Genomic DNA, 18,721 nt, shown 5'->3' on the forward strand with positions numbered 1-18,721 from the left:
AGCCTGAGCAAGAGCGAGACCCCGTCTCTACTAAACATAGAAAGAAATTAATTGGACAACTAAAAATATATAGAAAAAAAATTATCCAGGCATGGTGGCTCTTGCCTGTAGTCCCAGCTACTCAGGAGGCTGAGGCAGGAGGATCCCTTGAACCCAGGAGTTTGAGGTTGTTGTGAGGTAGGCAGATGCCACAGCACTGTAGCCCAGGCAACACAGTGAGACTCCGTCAAAAAAAAAAAAAGATACAATGGTGTCACCCTCATTGCAAAATCTAAGGTCTCTCTCATTTGCATAACAGCAAGCACCCTGGGAGTTGAGGTGATGTCCAGAGGTCACACAGATGCCTGGGTAAGTGAATATGCAAGGGGAGTTATCATGGTAGAATGAATTAACTTATTAAATAATAAATGTGCTAAGTACCTACTGCATGCCCACCCATGTGCTGGGCAGTGTTGGGGACACTGCAGAGACAGAGCCCCAGGGCCTGCCTTCCTGGAGCTAGTCTAGTCCAGTGGGGGGACACAGACCTGTTCTCAGTCAGGGACAATCAAAATTAGGGGCTAGGGGATTAGGGGAACCCATGGGGTTGGAGGAGCCCAGCAGGGGTCCTCAGCTTGGACTGGGAGTTAGGAAAGAATTCCAGAGGAGGGGACAGCCCAGCTGGTCCTAGAGAAGCAGTCCCCAACCTTTTTGGTACCAGGGACTGGTTTCATGGAAGACAATTTTTCCACAGATGGGGAGCAGGGGCGGGGGTGAGGTTTCAGGAGGATTCAAGCGCATCACATGTATTGTGCAGTCCAACCTCTCTGCTAATGATCGTCTGTATTTGCAGCTGCTCCCCAGCGCTAGCATCACCGCCCCAGGTCCACGTCAGATCATCAGGCATTAAGTTCCCAAAAAGAGCCAGCAACCTAGATCCCGCGCATGCGCAGTTTACGGTAGGGTTTGGGCTCCCATGAGAATCTAATGCCAATCTATCAATGCCACCGCTGATCTGACAGGAGGCAGAGCTTGATAAGGAAAACCCTCATGTATTACTTGGCCCGGCATCAGCCACCTGAGACCCCCACCCCTCACAGAAGACCCACATTAGCATAACACTAACCTATTACCTGGCCCAACAACTAATCTATTACCTGGTACATCAGCATAACACTGAACCTATTATCTGGTGCTTCAACTACCCTATTACCTGATGCATCAACATAACACTAACCTATTACCTGGCAGGGGCCAGGCTCAGTGGCTCACGCCTGTAATCCTAGCTCTCTGGGAGGCCAAAGGAGGCAGATTGTTCAAGGTCAGGAGTTGGAAACTAGCCTGAGCAAGAGCGAGACCCCATCTCTACTATAAATAGAAAGAAATTAATTGGCCAACTAATATATATAGAAAAAATTAGCCAGGCATGGTGGCGCATGCCTGTAGTCCCAGCTACTTGGGAGGCTGAGGCAGGAGGATTGCTTGAGCCCAGGAGTTTGAGGTTGCTGTGAGCTAGGCTGATGCCACGGCACTCACTCTAGCCTAGGCAACAAAGTGAGACTCTGTCTCAAAAAAAAAAAAAATTACCTGGAGGGCATTAGTCACCTGATATCCCAACCCTTGGGCCACCCCAACTTAATAAAAGTGGGAAAAATCGGATAGATGGGGCTCAGAATTCGGTGGTGAGACCCCTCTGAACCCACCGGTGAATAAACTTTGATTCTCCAACTCTCCGTGTGCCCGCTGGGTTTGTCCTCAAGACCACCCGCTGTGACACTTGTAACCAGCTCAGGGGGTGATGGGAGCAATGGTGAGCGGCCATAATTACAGATGAAGCTTCCCTTGCTCACCACCGCTCACCTCCTCCTGTGCAGCCTGGTTCCTAACAGGCCACTGACCAATACAGCTCCACTGCCCGGGGGGTTGAGGACCGCAGTCCTAGAGGATGAATAGAGTATAGAAGGGAATAGATGAAAGCTGAGGCCAAGAAAACAGAAAGTGCAAGGGGGAGTGACAGAGTGTGGGAGCCCCATGTTCATGGTGACTCAAGCAATAGGTATGGAGGGAGAGGTTAGCAGGGACCAGGTTCTGTGGGCGATTACATTCCCAGGCTAAGTAGTTTAGATCTCCTCTTGAGGGCACTGGGGAGCCATGGCAGGTTTGAGCACGAGAGGAGTAGAGGCAAGTTTGTGCTTTAGGAACATCCCCTCTGGCCACCAGACTGACGGTGGCTGGGAGGTAAAGGGGCAAGACTGGGGCAGGAGAGCAGGGAGGAGGCTGGGCTGGGGACCCTGGGGTTTGAGGAGGGGCCTGGGACAGGGCCAGGGCCCTGGGGTAGCCAGGAGGGGAAGGATGCAAGAGACATTTAGGAGGCAGGACAGCAGAGCTGGACGTGGTGAGATGCTAGCTCAGGAAGGACAATAAAGGGCGGCAATAAATAGCATGTGCTGGGTGGTCTGAGAGCCTACCAAAGCTGGACGACCTTGGACAAGTGACATCTCCCTGAGCCTCAGTTTCCTCATCTGCAGGATGGAGCTGTTGTGAGGAGTGTGAGCTTGTCCATGCCAGTGCTAGGCTCTGAGTGAGGGTGCAGCTATACCATCCCCACTGCCATGATTGGGACCACCCTGATTTCCAAATATCCCAGAATATTCTCCCCTTCTGCTAGCTAATCCTGTCTCACCCTTCAAGGGCTTTAATTTTCCCTTGACATTCCAGAAGTTCAGATCTCCTTATTAAATAGCCTTATATGTTCTTTTTTTTTTATTTTAATTTTTTATGTTTTAAAGAGTTGTGGGGAGGAAGGAAATAGCAGAGGATGTAAACAGGTGGAAAACCATACAATGCTCGTGGGTAGACATTTTCAACATTGTGAAAATGTCTATACTACTCAAAGTGATCTACAGAGTCAATGTAATCCTGATTAAAATACCATCATCATTTTTCACAGCTATAGAAAAATATAATTTTACGCTTTGTATGGAACCAGAGAAGACCCTTTATAGCAAAAGCAATTCTAGGCAATAAAAACAAAATGGGAGGTATCAATTTATCAGACTTCAAATTATACTACAAGGCTATAGTAATCAAAATAGCTTAGTACTGGCACAAGAACAGGGACATTGACCAGTGGAACAGAAGGAACAGAACAGAGAACCCAGATATAAAACCATTCTTAGGCCTGGCACGGTGGCTCACACCTGTAATCCTAGCACTCTGGGAGGCAGAGGCAGTTGGATCACTCAAGGTCAGAAGTCCCAAACCAGCCTGAGCAAGAGGGAGATCTGTCTCTACTATAAATAGAAAGAAATTAATTGGCTAACTAATATATATAGAAAAAATTAGCCGACCATGGTGGCGCATGCCTGTAGTCCCAGCTGGGTGGGAGGCTGAGGCAGCAGGATTGCTTGACCCCAGGAGTTTGAGGTTGCTGTGAGCTAGGCTGACACCATGGAACTCACTCTAGCCTGGGCAACAAAAGCGAGACTTTGTCTCAAAAAGAAAAAGAAAGAAAGAAAGAAATTAATTGGCCAACTAAAAATATACAGAAAAAATTAGCCAGGCATGGTGGCGCATGCCTGTAGTCCCAGCTGGGTGGGAGGCTGAGGCAGCAGATTGCTTGAGCCTAGGAGTTTGAGGTTACTGTGAGCTAGGCTGACACCACGGAACTCACTCTAGCCTGTGCAAAAAAAGCGAGACTTTGTCTCAAAAAGAAAAAGAAAGAAAGAAAGAAATTAATTGACCAACTAAAAATATACAGAAAAAATTAGCCAGGCATGGTGGTACATGCCTGTAGTCCCAGCTACTCAGGAGGCTGAGGCAGAAGGATTGCTTGAGCCCAGGAGTTTGAGGTTACTGTGAGCTAGGCTGATGCCATGGCACTCTAATTCGGGCAACAGAGTGAGACTCTGCCTCAAAAAACAAAAACAAAATAAAAAACCATTTTCATATAGCCATTTAATCTTTTTTTTTTTTTTTAGACACAGTCTCACTCTGTTGCCTGGGCTAGAGTGCCATGGCATCAGCCTAGCTCACAGCAACCTCAAACTCCTGGGCTCAAGTGATCCTCCTGCCTCAGCCTCCCGAGTAGCTGGAACCACAGGCATATGCCACCATGCCCAGCTAATTTTTTCTATATATATATATTTATTTTTTTATTTTTATTTTTTGAGACAGAGTCTCACTTTGTTGCCCAGGCTAGAGTGAGTGCCCTGGCGTCAGCCTAGCTCACAGCAACCTCAAACTCCTGGGCTCAAGTGATCCTCCTGCCTCAGCCTCCTGAATAGCTGGGACTACAGGTATGTGCCACCATGCCAGGCTAATTTTTTCTATATACATATTAGTTGGCCAATTAATTTCTTTCTATTTATAGTAGAGACAGGGTCTCGCTGTTGCTCAGGCTGGTCTCAAACTCCTGACCTTGAGCAATCCACCAGCCTTGGCCTCCCTGAGTGCTAGGATTACAGGCATGAGCCACGGTGCCTGGTGTGTGTGTGTGTGTGTGTGTGTGTGTGTGTGTGTGTGTGTGTTTATATATATATATATATATATATATATATATATACACAGTTGTAGTTGGTCAATTAATTTCTTTCTATTTTTAGTACACATGGGGTCTCGCTCTTGCTCAGGCTAGTCTTGAACTCCTGAGCTCAAACGACCCGCCCACCTCGGAATCCCAGACTTCTAGGATTTAGCCATTTAATCTTTGACAAAGCAGACAAAAACATACACTGGGGAAAAGAATCCTTACTCAATAAATGGTGCTGGGAAAACTGGATAGCCACATGTAGAAAGAAGACTGAAACAGGATCCACACCCTTCACCTCTCACAAAAATCAGCTCACGCTGGGTAACAGACTTAAACCTAAGGGGTAAAACTATTAGAATTCTAGAGGAAAACGTTGGAAATACTCTTCTAGACATTGGCCTAGGCAAAGAATTTATGAAGAAGAGTCCGAAAGCAATCACAGCAACAAGAATAAACAAATGGGACCCGATCAAATTAAAAAGCTTCTGCACAGCCAAAGAAACTGTTACGAGAGTAAACAGACAACCTACAGAAAGGGAGAAAATTCTCACAAGCTACACATCCGATAAAGGGCTGATAACTAGAATCTATTTAGAACTCAGGAAAATCAGCCAAAAATAAATAAATAAATAAAATTCAAACAACCCTATCTAAAAGTGGGCAAAGGACATGCACAGAAACTTTTCAAAAGAAGACAGAATAATGGCCAACAAGCATATGAAAAAAATGCTCAATGCATCAGGTCAAATGCAAATCAAAACCACAATGAGATATCACTTATCTCCAGTGAGAATGGCCTTTATCAAAAAGTCCCCAAACAATAAATGTTGGTGTGGATGTGGAGAGACAGGAACACTCCTACACTGCTCAGTGGGACTGCAAACTAGTGCAACCTCTGTTGAAACAATATACGGATATCTTAAAGCGATACAAGTAGATCTACCATTTGATCCAGCAATCCCATTACTGGGCATCTACCCAAAAGAACGAAAGACACTCTATAAAATAGACACCTGCACTCAAATGTTTATAGCAGCACAATTCACAATTGCAAAGATGTGGAAACAACCCAAGCGCCCATCAATACACGAGTGGATGAATAAAATGTGGTATATGTATACCATGGAGTACTATTCAGCTATAAGAAATTGGGGGGAGGGGGAAAAGGGCATTTATTGAAACCTTAAAATCTGTACCCCCATCATATGCCGCAATAAAAAAGAAAGAAAGAAATGATGGTTATATAGCACCTCTTGTGTTTTCCTGGATAGAGCTGGAACCCATTCTACTGAGTGAAGTATCCCAAGAATGGAAAAATCAGCACCACATGTACTCACCAGCAAATTGGTATTAACTGATCAACACCTAAGTGGGCATATAGGAATAACATTTATGGGGCATCGGGCAGGTGGGAAGGGAGAGGAGGGGATGGGTGTATACCTACATAATGAGTGCGATGCTGCGATGCGCACCGTCTGGGGTGTGGACACGCTTGAAGCTCTGACTCTGGGGGAGAACTGGGGGAAGGCAACACAGGTAACCTAAACATTTGTACCCCCATAATATGCTGAAAAAATAAAATAAAATAAAATAAAATAAAATAAAATAAAATAAAATAAAATAAAATAAAATAAAATAAAATAAAATAAAGGGATGGGGGTCTCGCTCTTGCTCAAGCTGGTCTTGAACTCCTGAACTCAAGGGATCCCACGGCCTGGGCCTCCGAGAGTGCCAGGATGACAGGCATGAGCCACCGAGCCCTGCCTGGCCTCCTTTGTTCTGTACCTTTCCCTCCCAGCAGTTATCACCTTTATAATAGTTGTTAATTAAATGTGTAATTACAGGATGGTTTAAGGTTAGTCTCCCGCACTGGACTGAGTGCACCAAGAGGCCAAGGCCAGGGTTGTCATCACCACTATGTCCCCAGCACTGCTCAGTGCAGGGCCAGGCGAGCAAATACTTGTCGAATGAGTGGATGCCAGAATGAACAAATGAGCAAACATTTGACTAATAAGTGCATGCGTGATTAAATAAATGAGTGAGCAAATGACTAAATGAGTAAGCAAACGAAGGAAAGAAATCCGGAGTAACTTCCAAACTGGAAATATTCTAGAACTGTGAACTGTGTAGAGGAGTTTTTCCTCCCCCAGGGATGGGGGTGGGATGGGTAGAAAAAAAAGTAACCACAGGCAGAAACCCCTGAGGCACAGGCTATAAATTGCGATGTGGGGGCTTTTTGATTTTTTATTATTATTTAAAAAAAAAGGGAAAAAAAAGGAAGGAAAAGAAAAGAAAACACAAAAAAGAAAAAAAAAAAAGGGAAAAAATTGGGATGTGGAAGGCCGCAGCGACCTCTCTAGGTGCGGGCTGGAATAGCATTCCCGTGGAAAACCCGCAAGCTAAGGTTTGGTTTCAAGGAAGGCAAAAAACATACGTGGTTGTCGCCCGAAAGGTGGAATTGAACCACTCTGTCGCTAGACAGCTACAGGTTTGAAGCCTGCACCCCAGACCACTGAGGATCATCCGGGCAGGAATCACTGCATCCCATGAAGCTATATAAAGTACGAAAATGCTTACCTTTTACAGTTATGGTTTTGAAGTTTTGGAGGATGAAAGATGGTTGATTTCCACAGCTATAAATTCTTTCCATACCTTTATCACGACAGATGTCCTTGGAAAATGTTGCCTCTGGCTGCATAGCATGACTCATTTGCACTCACAAAACCGTCTCATTTACATAGCGCCGCCGCGCATTCTGGGAGGCAGCTCCCGGGGACCTGGCTAGCTGTTGAAGGGCTCCGGAGTCCCTTTTCCCAAAGTGAAAAGTCAGTTTTTTAGAAGGAGAGATTCATAATTCGGCATTCAGAAGCGCCTTCGCTGAATATTCTGACTCCTTCTCCTGCGGAGGAGTGAGTGGGCTCCTGCTAAAGTCTGATTTAGCCTGTCCCGCGAGACTCCGGGCAGGAGGTGGTGGGGCTGGTGCGACACCTGCTGTTCAGTTGTGGAACTGCAGAGACCTACGGAGCACTGTTTATTGAGCGTCTACGGTGTCCCAGGCACTGTCCTAGGTGCTGGGGATGACAGACATCATCAGCCTCAGCACCTAGGACACTGAGTTTAGACACTAGATATAACCCCAGTTCACACAGTCCATCCACCTGGGGACTCGAACCTGTAACGTCATAATTTTTATTACAAAAAAGGTGATCCTTTAATACCCTAAGTCAGTGATCCTTTGACAACAGTATCATTCCCTCGCATCAAACTCTTCCATGACATCCATCTCAGAGTAAAAGCAAAATTCTCAATCCATTTTATAAATCCCCATAATCTAGCCTCTTTCACCCCTCTGACCCAATCTCATACTCCTTTTGCCTCATATCCTTGGCTTTGGGTATCTTGCTGCCCACATCAGGCATGTCACCTCCTCAGGGCCATCGCATTTGCTGATCCCCCAGCTTGGATCTCCCTTTTCTCCACATGTTCACATGACCCACTGCCTGCCTTCTCTCTGTCTTCTGCTCAAATATCACCACTCAGTGAAGTCTTCCCTGACCACCCAGTTTAAAATAGCATGCCCTGTCACTCTATCCCCTTGCCCTGCTAGACTTTCCGCCATTGCCCTGGTCACTCCCTGCCAAATTCTATTTGTTAATTTTCTGTCTCCTCCCACTAGAATATCAGCTCCATGAAAGCATGGACTTTGTTTTTGTTCACTGTCATATTCCTAAAATGTACTTGAGCACATTGCAGATGTTCAGTAAATGTTTGTGGGATGAATGAAGGAATATTATCACTATCCTTCTTTGAGCCTCAGTTTCCCCATCTGTATAACAGGACAAGTGCAACTAACTGATCTCACTGGAGGGATCGTAATGGTATAAAAGTCTGGCACTGGACCAGACAACTGAGAGGTGCTCAGTAAAGGCTGTTTCAATCTTCAGTCTGTTTCCTGCCTCCAGCGAGGGTACCGAGGATGGGATTGGAGGCTTTAGCCATTCCTGACCTTATAGTCTCAACCGGTTAGTTCCTCTCCCACCACTCTTTGAGATAGACAAATGAACATTTTGTCTTATGAAAAATTTGAATAAAAGCATCTTTAGAAAATTTTTGCTATTTATTCATTTGAAAATTTAAAATATTGTCCCTGCTGGGCAAATCCAGGTGCAATATAGGTCCCCTAAACCCTCTTTGTTTTAGTTAGATAGTTGTTAGTAGGCACCCCTGTATGCAAATTCTGAGGCTGTAACTACTCCTTGGAATGTCATCATCTATCTCCTAAAATGTGACATGTGTTGCTAGGGGCAAGTGAGATGATTTTAGGTGATTCATGAACAAACATTTTAAATGTTAATATATTTGTGTTTCTTTTTATTATTGTCTGTTTCTGGTGAGCAATACTGGCTTCTTTCAAGCTGGTGAAGTAGTCATTCTTTTGGAAAGACATTTTTTATATTTTTAAATAATAAACCAATTCAAAGAAAAATATTCAGTGACTAGCAGAACAGGTGGTATAAAGACCACGAAGGTCATGTGGGAATGACTGAGGTTTGGGAAGCAATGTCATTACCATGATATATTATGCACCAGGCCCTGTGTTGGTGCTAAGGTCTTTATATGTAGATACAGTTATGATGACAGTTTCCATTTGAGGAAACTGAGGCTTTGAGAGGTGGTCACTTGCTCAAGGTCACACAGCCAAGAGGTAGTGGAGCCAAGATTCAAACCCAGGTCTGTAGATCATCTTAAGACTTCAGTCTCCTCCATCTTCCCTCTGTCCCTTCCTGTTTGCCCCTTCCCCAGTTTATAGTTTTGGAGCCTGAGGCCCAGAGAAGCCATTGAGCCCTATACTTGGCCCCAAGGCAATTGAGATGGAGAGAAGTGGGTGGATGAGAGATGTTTGTATGGTAGAATAAACATGACTTCGTGACTGATTCAATGTGGGAGGTGAGGGAGTAGGAGGCCAGGGCCATATCTGGGTGTCTGGCCTGGTGACAATGTAGGCAGTGAGACATGCCTGAGTTGGAAATCAGGTAGGATGAGAAAGAGGTTTAGATATGTTTGGGGGTGGGGGGCATCCAGAGGCTGTATGACACATGGGTCTGGGCTCAGGTCAGGTGGGTGCACAGAGGCAGAGTGTGGGAGCGATTAGTGATGCCTGCTTTGAGCACAGGTATAGACAGTGACTGTCAAGGCTTGGCTAGCCCTGGAGTGGGTGGTCTTTTCCTTTCAATCATTTCATAACCTAAGTAGATGGTAAAGGAGACTTCTCCCCCAGAGATAGGGAAGGTTCTCCTGGAGTGCCATTTAAGTACTTTTCAGTGCAGGAGGAGTCTGGAAGTACAGGAGGCCTTGGGTTTTCCATAGGAGTCTTTATTACAGTGTAAATCCAAGCTCAGGCCTCCCTTGGGCCCCATGCAAAGCCCCAGCGTTGGGGCTAGTGGTGTCCAGGAGACACCAACCCCTCACGGCGCCTCCAGCGGCGGGGTCGCAGAAGTGCAGGGCAGTGCCCTGTCTAGTCAACTACAAGTCCCAGCAGGCGCCGCGGCCAAGGTGCCTCGCCTTTCCCGGACTGCTGGAGCAGAGCCTCTTGGAAGATGTAGTCCTGGCCGCTCGGGCAATTTGCGCAGATTCCCTAGTGAATGATCCTGACACTCACCAGAAAATGGCTCGGGCCGAGAGGGGGAGAGAGGGTGGGGAGGGAAGGGAGATGGAGGAGGGCAGAGGGCTGCTGGGAGTGGGTGCACAGGGACGCCCTTCTCATTCGGCTTTGGCTTTGGATCCGGAGACTGTGGCTGCTGCAGAGGCAAGGGCTCCGGTCCCTGGGATTTTAGCTCGGATCCTGTGGGGAAAACGGGTGGCGTCACCAAGTGGGGCAAGAGACTAGGTCGGCATGGGGAACTAGCTGGGAGCCCAAAGCCTGCCCCTGCCCTCCACCTAATGGCCTGTGTTGGAATTGTCGCTCACCCTTCTCTGAGAAGGGGGCATTCAGGGCCAGGAGATTTGAGGTCAGGGACTGCAGAAGGCAAAGGTTCCCAAGCTCCCCCCGCCCCACCCCCTCCCATCCGTCTGGTCACAGGGCCTTACTTAGCTTTGATGTGGCTCAACTGACTGTTCACCAATCCCACGTACTGGTCGATCTGGGCCTGGGGAGACCAAGCAGGGGTGAATGAAGGCTGCTTCTGCCCCCACCTCCAAATCAGGAGTTGTGGGGAGTGGCCCGCCACCCCACCCTCAACTCTAAACCTAATAATATACATTGGCAGTCAGAGATTCTAGCTGTAGGGTCAGTCGGTTGGGCCCCGCTCTGTGTCGAGTCCCTGGGTGGACTGACTTAAATACTAGTTTAATTCGCAGTGTTAGTTGAATTGGAGAGTCTCAGTGACACCCTACAAGTGAGGGTGTTAGGACCACCAGTATCATCTGGCTCTCGGCTGTGCTGGGGAAGAGACGTCAGTCTGTCTGCCTGTCTCTGGACAGGACAGATGTTCAGTCGGTCCTGCTTATGTCAGTGTCCCTGGCAACAGCCACCACAGCATAAGGTGACATGTGAGGCGCCTGGCTGTTTTAGGGGTAAGGGCATCAGTCAGTCTGTCTCCAGCTGGAAAGTCTGTTTGTCAGCCCCCCGGTGGTGTTGGGGAGAGGAGGCATTGATCTCTGCCTGTTTTCTGGCTGGGGTGGGTGTTGTTCAGCCTCAAGCTGTGTCACAGGAGAGAGGACATCAGCCAGGCTCTCTCTGGCTAGGACATGCCAGTTGGATGGCATCCATCCTCAGGTAGGAGCCGCAGTTGGACCACCTGCCATGAGTTGGGCTATGTCAGTGTGTCTGGCTGGGACATCTGTGCAGGGGACCCAGGTTCTGCAAGGGAGGCAGTGAGATCGCCTCTGTTTTGCTGGGGGGCAGGGGGTCACTGAAGGTTTGCCACGCTCACCTGGTGCTGCCGGTACAGCAGGGGGATAGTGAATAAAGCGATCACTCCTGCAGGTACAGAGATGGAGGTCAGGGTGCTTCCAGAAGCCCTGTCCTCCACCAAACCCCAACAGCCCTGCTCCCCGCCTTGCCCCCACAGCCTTCCCAGCTCACCCAGAATGAGAAGGGTCAAACCATTGAAGACGGCACCCACGAAGGTCAAAATGTAGAACAGAAGGGCCAGCTGGGGGCGAGGGAGAGGGTGAGTGGACCCACAGGGCACTCCCAGCAATGGCCCTCCCACCCCCCAGGGGCACACAGGGGAAGGTCGGGAACCCAGGAGGGGGTGAGGGCTTCAGGGCACCTTGAGGGAGTCCATGAGGTCTTCTACCAGGAAGAAATGCCGCAGCTGCATGGCTGTAGAGACCACGCGGGAGGCAATCTGCTGGGATAAACGTTCCGTCTGCTCCCGAGTCAGGGTTAGGTCCACATCCAGGTAGGCCCTGAGGGTACAAAAGGGGGTGGGGTGACTCAGTGGCCACAAGCTCAGACTGGTGGTGGGGTGGCTGCAAATGGGCAAGAAACGAGGATTGCAGAGAAGCCCAGAGTTAGGACTGAGGCACAAATCATAGGAACCACAAGTAGAGGGCTGGGGTCAAGGTCAGGGTCAGGAGAAGGGATCAAAGGTCAAGGGTAGAAAGTTAGGATCAGAGATTAGGGTTGGTGGGGGGAGGTAGTTTAAAGGATGAGGATGAAAAAAAAAAGGATCAGATGGGTCAGGGCCAGGGTGAGAGTTGGCGGCTGATTTGAGGTCATGGGTCAGAGCTGGGGTGTGGACAGGGCTCAGGGTCAAGGCTGGGGGTTCTCACTGGAAAGGGTTGGCGCCATCCCCCCGGTGCACGGCCTGCAGCACTTTGCGGTAAACCCTGAGAGAGATGGTGCCGCAGAGCAGCAACAGAGCCACGTGGGCGGCCACGGACACGATGCTAAAGTGCAGGAGGCAGAGGAGGGAGACCATGAGGCCTGTGAAGACCACTCCCGACGTCCTCGTGTCCTTCCAGTACAGCAGGTCCGCCACTGTGGAGGGGTGGGGGGCATCAGGCTGCGGCTTGTACCTCACCTGGCTGATCTCTTGACCTCCCTTTTCCTGTCCCATAGCTGAACCATGACCTCTGGACACACCTGTTTGAGCCTTAACCCTATTTCCAAATTTTTAGTGACCTCTTTTATTCCGTGCTTGTCTCCCTTCTTCTCCTGGAAAAGGAAAGTTAACCATCTAGCAAGTCCCCTTAATCTTGCTCCTCCCCATATAATTATCTGTGGCCACTTATAAGTACGAACCGATGCTTCTTGGTCATTATTTGAGAAAATGGAATTATAGATACACTTTTCTGCATCATGCATCTCTCCAGTTTTCCTCCTAGAATTCCTTCCTCGTCAACCAGAATAGCTCTTACTTCATTCTTTTTAAGGACTACACGGTACTCTGTAGCGCGCCTGTGCCATCATTCATTTTATTCAGCCACGTACCTGTTGCTGGGTCAGTCTCTGTTTCCTAACTCCTCGTCTGCAAAGAGTGCTGCAAGCAACACCTTTTACAGACATTCCTACCTCCTGGAACTTCTATTTTGGAATTGCTGGGTGGACTGGTTATGTATTTTTTAATGTCATAAATTTTGTCACATTGTTACCAGCAAGATGTCAGTAACAATTCTTTTTTTTTTTTGAGACAGAGTCTCGCTTTGTTGTCCAGGCTAGAGTGAGTGCCGTGGCGTCAGCCTAGCTCACAGCAACCTCAAACTCCTGGGCTCAAGTGATCCTCCTGCCTCAGCCTCCCGAGTAGCTGGGACTACAGGCATGCGCCACCATGCCCGGCTAATTTTTTCTATATATATTAGTTGGCCAATTAATTTATTTCTATTTATGGTAGAGACGGGGTCTCGCTCTTGCTCAGGCTGGTCTCGAACTCTTGACTTAGAGCCGCCTTAGCCTCCCAGAGGCGTGAGCCACCGCGCCGGGCCAGTAACAATTATTTCCACAAACAACATGAGAGTGATCTTTTCCCAGCATCCTGCCCAGCAATGGATGTTATTGTTTTTTAACTTTTGCCAACCTGGTAGGTGTAAAGTGGTATCTGCTTAATACCCTTACCAACACATTTTTTCTATGTCCTAAATGTATTAATAACACCATACTCCTTTCTAAGCCCTAACGCAAAATTTCTGACCCCTTTCTGAGACCCTAAGCTCATCTCCCAACTCCTGAGCCCAATCTGAACCCTGACCAGTGAACTCTGGACCCAAATGTTTCATCTCATCCATCTAAACTTTGAAAATCCGCTCCCATTGGAGCCCTGACCCAAGAGCTCAATACCCTCCTGTTTCTTTCCAGATCCTCTCCCTTCTCCCACTCTCACTCGGAAACTGACCCACCCCACTGGCCCCTCTCAGAGGCTGACCTCCCTCACTGCTGCACACACATGCTCTCATTTATTCTAAGTAGGGCAGCCCCCTCCCCTCCCCAAGACCCAGCCCTTTAGGGCCCAGGCTCAGGGAGGCCCGTGCCAGCGGGTGGGGGAGGAGCCGGGTCGCCTGAGGCGGGGTCTAAGTTTAGGCACGCTGGGGGGAGGGGGCCTCACCCCGCAGCTGTGCTGGCACATCCCGCCTCTGAGTGACAGCGCCGCCTGGGCCCAAGGCTGGGGGAGGGGGCCTCCCTGTTCCTGGCCCTCAAAGCCTTGGCTGGAAGGAGCAGGGACCCCGCGCTCCCTCCACACCCTCCCTAGACGCCCCCCTCGATCCCCCAGCCCCAGCCTGCATCGCTGGGGAATCAGACCAACAGGAAACATATCCCAAATTTGAGGGAGATAAGAGCCAATCTGGGCCCCTTTCCGCCACCCCCCAGCCCGGGTCCAGCCTCCCCCCCCACAAGCCCACCTTTACTCCCCATCTCGGCTCCGAGAGAGAGAGAGGCCGCGGACACAGCTGCTTCTCGGGGATTTTGCCCACTTCAGTGGGACCCGGAGTAAGGGAGTAGGGAGGCGGGGCCCCTTTGTACCCAGCCAATGGCTGTCCATAGAGGTGGGGACAATTCCAAAATTGGAACTCTCTTGTAAACAGCCAGAAGCAGTGATGTCTACACCAATCCTTGGCCGTTCCTGGGGGCGGAGCATATTTTAAAGTAAGGCTGGGTCTCTTAACAACTGGCCAACAGGTGTAGTGAAGGAAAAGAAGAGTTTTAAAAGGCATAGAGACCGGGCGCAGTGGCTCACGGATTGAGTGCCAAGGTGGGAGGATCACTTTAGGTCAGGAGTTCGAGACCAGCCTGAGCAAAAGCAAGACCCCCGTCTCTATTAAAAAATAGGAGGAAAAAATAAGCTGGGCAACTAAAAACAGAAAAAAATTAGATGGGCATGGTGGCACCTGCCTAGCTACTTGAGAGGCTGAGGCAGGAGGATCTCTTGAGCCCAGGAGTTTGAGGTTGCTGTGAGCTAGGCTGACGCCACGGCACTCTAGCCCAGGCAATAGAGCAAAAAGGCATAGAGTTTACTTGTAAATGTCCCATGGTCACATCCAGGAGAGAGCTTTGGTTTTTCAGGGATTTGGCCTGTACAAAATCAACCTCTAGGGGGAGCACTTCAAAAGAGGGAGGACTGTTATAGCAACCAGCCAGTCCAAATGCTAGAATTCTGGACTAACTCTTAAGTGGGCGGGGAATCATATCTAAAGAGCCAATTGTAATCTCAGATAACAGAAACATTTTTAAAAGGCCGGAGTTTATGAAGTTTAGCCAATAGCAATACCTCTTGCCTGCTCCACTAGCCTCTGTTCCTTTGTGAGGTTGGTCCCTTCAAATGCCAGTCCTCACACTTTGCCTCGCTGTAGTCCAATGGAATACCTTCACACCCGCTGCTTACCTAGAAGGTGTGGCCCCAACGTGAATGCTGATTGGTCCGTGCTATCCAAGCACTGTGCCCTGATTGGCTCCCGCTCCAGCTGTCCCCACGGCTCTTCTGCTTCCAGTGAGCGCTCATCAGGACCAGAGTTCGAATCTCGAGACCCCGGTGGGGACGGGGTACCCGCCTGGGGGGTCCCAGAGCCCGGACCGGGCTGGGGAGGCAAGACCTCTGGCAGGGAGGATTGAGCAAGTCGGAGCTGTAGGTCCAATTCTGGCGCGGTAGAGAGAGAAGGCCGTGAGCTTTCTCCTTGGAGGTGCCCCGAGGAGAGACCACCCACCCTCTTGGCTTTGGTCCCAGCACCTGGGACATCTCACCTTCCGCAGCTTCTCCCGCCTCCGACCCATCGGGTTCCTCGTCTTCCAGCGGGGTGGAGCTACTGGTGGCAGAGTCCTCCCGGGATCCCGCTCCGCGGGCCGCCCAGCCCAGCTGGTCCAGCCGGAGCCTGAGGTCCTCCAGGGGCCGCTCGGCCGGGGCAGCGGTGTCGGGATCGCCGCGGCGTCCGGGCTCGGGGGATTGGCTCAGGCTGGGGATGCTCTCCAAGCTGTCGCCCAGGCCAGACTGAGGGTGCGGGTCTCGCGGTTCTGAGACTGAGCGGCCCTGGGGCCGGGGGCGGCGGGCAGCCGAATCCCTGCGGCCCCCGGAGCCCACTATACCATCGAAGGCGATGTAGGAGAAAGTCAGCTCCCGGGGGGTGCCCCAGTCCTGCGAAGTAGTCTCCTCCTCCTCCTCGTCCTCCGAGAACTCCCGGGCTGTGTGCAGCTCCCGAAAATCTGAGTCGTCGTTCCCTCCTGCAGAGGGTGAAGGGGACCCACGTAAGCGCCTCTGCAGCACGCCGACCGCCCCGCAGTGAACACCCTCACGTCTCCCCGTCGCCTACCTTCCGTGGAATCGGGGGTAGAGGAGGCGGTAGACGGAGCTTCCTCTGCGAGAGGGAAAGAATCGAACACTCTTAGGAGCTTAGACTGTCCGAATCACAGAAGCGTGCCAGTCCTGGAATCTTGGACAGTCCGAATTAAGGAGTCTTAGAATATGTGAATCACGGGACTTTTAGAACATTCTACGTACAGACTCTGCATTCACTGCCATCAGAGGCTCAGAGTCTTAGAAGTACAAAGCCAGGAACCTTAATGGTGGAATCTTCAAATTAGGAACCTTAGAAAGTTTCGATCCATTCCTTCAACAACCATTTATTGAACACCTACTATGTGCCAGGCACTGTTCTAGCTCGTACGGATACAGCTGTGAATAAAACAGACAAGATCCTTGCTCTCATAGAGCTAACACTCTGGAAGAGACAGGCAATAAACAAGTGAATATATGATGTTGGGTGCGGATGAGTGCAGGGAGTAAAATAAGGCAAGGTACTCATGAAAGTAAAGATGTGCTGTTTCAGACGGCATGGTCAGGAAGGCTTCTCTGATAAGATATTTGAGCAGAGAGCCGAATGAAGTGAGGAAGCCATGCACATGTATAGGGAAGAATCGTCCAGGCAGAGTGCAAAGGCCGTGCAAAGGCCCTGATGCAGGCGTTATGCTTGTCAAATCTGAGGAACAGGGCGACTGATGGGGACGAGATGGGAGATGAGGGCAGAGAGGTAAGAGGGGGGATCAGCAGGTCCTTCCTTTGTAGTCCAAAGTAAGGACAAGATCTAAGAATGTCAGGATGATACTCTAACATGTTGAAACCACAGATTCTTACAATTTTGGCATCTGGACACTCAAGACATGCAAGTAGCTAGATCTGAGAGTGTTGAAATCCCCAGCTGTCAGCCCCCTGGGTGTGGGACAGACAGTTGACATGGACTGTTATGGTCTTGAGCTCAGAGATCGTGGGGATCAGGCCAAGAGTTTTGAATCGGGAATCCAGCCCTTCAGAGTTAGCCTGGGGCTTTGCACACAGGAGATTCTCAATACTGTCTGGAAATTGAAATTTGACGCCCCCTCCCACCCTCAGCTGAGGAATCAGAGGGCTGGAGCCGAGTGGGACTTCCCCAGGGTTACCACTAATCAGCGGTAAAGCCTGCTAAGGACCCACAAGTCCTTGCCCCAACCCAGGGATGGCTGTTTTCCGGGGACAGGGGATTGGACAATTTGGGCGAGGTCAGGGGTGCCTCTTGGGCAGAAAACAGGGGTAGGCTTCGAAGATAAGTGATGGGGAGCCAGACCCCTCTTTTCCATCCTGGCTCTAGCCCTCCATTCAACCCCTCCCGGCCAGCTGCGGCCAGCACCAGAGCCAGGGGACAGCTCCCTGCGCGCGTCCTCATTCCCGGGCGGGGCCAGGCGATACAACCCGGTGCCCAGCCCGCCCCTCGCCGGTTATCTCGGTACCCCCCTACCTGCGCCCTGTTTCACCCAGGTCCTCCGGGTCAGACTGCCCCAGTCGCCGGCCAGAGCGCGGGGGGAGGGGAGAGCTTCCTTTGTCTCCTTCGCCTCCTCCCCCCATCCCAGCTCTCCCGCGGGCAGGCGCGGAGGGGATACCAGGGAGGACCCCACCTGGGCCTCCAGGCCCCACACCAAGGCCCAAACCTCCCTCTACTCACTGCAGTGGGCGAAGACCGGCAGGACCTGCCCCATGGCCCCCCTCGGGCCTGCATCGGGACCCCCGCCCACTCCGGCCGCGCCGCCCTGGGCCCGGGGCCGCTGGAGCTCATCTCCGCCGCGCCCAGGACGCCGCCGCCATCCTCGCCGCCTCCTCCTCCCCGGCCGCTCCAGCAGCCGTCGCCGCCGCCCTCTGCTCGGCTCGGCTCGGCGGGGGCGGGCGGGGCAGCGGTGGGAAGGCACTGCAGCGCGGGGCCGGGGGCGGGGCCAGAGCCAGGCCGGGCGGGACCTGAGGGAGGGCGAGGGGGCGGGGAAACAGCGAGGAGCTCGCGTGGGAGGGGCGGGGCTTTTTACTAGAGGGGCGGAGCTAGGAGGTAGGCGACTGGGCCAGGACGCAGTGGAAAGCGGCCCGGGGGGCGGGGTTTGGAACCCAGAGCGGCCTTTAGGGGGAGAGGGGCGGGGCCTAGGGTAGGTGAGGGGTCCGGGAGAGCAAGGTGAAGGGGCTTTGGCGGGAGGATGAGGGCCTGGATCTCAGAGTGGGCTGGGGCGGAGCTAGTCATTGAGGAGGGGGTAGAAAGATTCTAAGACTCCGAGGTTAGATCCAAGCCTAGTCTCGCAGAGGCAGTGGGAAAGGGGGGCGGGAAGAAACGACTCAAACTTTTGAGGCAAGGGCAGGAACTCAGACATGGGTGGGGCTTAAACCAATTTATAGTTTATTCAAATAATTGGGCGAGGTCGGAGTTACAAGCGATGCCCAGACTGCGAAAATTGGAAGGGTCTGAGGCTGCGTGCTTGAAGTGATGGGCGAG

General features: G+C 50.8%; 1 protein-coding gene and 1 non-coding gene across 3 annotated transcripts; both read right to left on the reverse strand.

Moving 5' to 3' along the window:
- Positions 1 to 6,952: 6,952 nt before the first annotated feature.
- TRNASTOP-UCA (transfer RNA opal suppressor (anticodon UCA)) lies at positions 6,953 to 7,039 on the reverse strand. The gene has a single exon. It is a non-coding gene; the product is annotated as a tRNA-Sec (tRNA).
- A 2,828-nt stretch (positions 7,040 to 9,867) lies between these two features.
- Positions 9,868 to 18,102, reverse strand: RTN2 (reticulon 2). 2 transcript variants are annotated; one of them, XM_012761407.2, is made up of 10 exons: positions 17,915 to 18,102; positions 16,253 to 16,297; positions 15,690 to 16,163; positions 15,334 to 15,585; positions 12,290 to 12,497; positions 11,785 to 11,923; positions 11,595 to 11,664; positions 11,443 to 11,489; positions 10,598 to 10,656; positions 9,868 to 10,352 (listed from the first exon to the last, which is right to left on the reverse strand). In XM_012761407.2, exons 1-10 carry the CDS (start codon positions 17,946 to 17,948, stop codon positions 10,271 to 10,273), a joined length of 1,410 nt encoding a protein of 469 aa, XP_012616861.1. In that variant the 5' UTR covers positions 17,949 to 18,102; the 3' UTR covers positions 9,868 to 10,270. The 2 variants fall into 2 exon arrangements, with proteins under 2 accessions (XP_012616861.1, XP_012616862.1); XM_012761408.2 differs by lacking the exons at positions 15,334 to 15,585; positions 15,690 to 16,163; positions 16,253 to 16,297; positions 17,915 to 18,102 and adding an exon at positions 14,354 to 14,478.
- Positions 18,103 to 18,721: the final 619 nt, after the last annotated feature.

Source organism: Microcebus murinus, chromosome 16 (assembly GCF_040939455.1).
Source record: "Microcebus murinus isolate Inina chromosome 16, M.murinus_Inina_mat1.0, whole genome shotgun sequence".
Taxonomy (NCBI): domain Eukaryota; kingdom Metazoa; phylum Chordata; class Mammalia; order Primates; family Cheirogaleidae; genus Microcebus; species Microcebus murinus.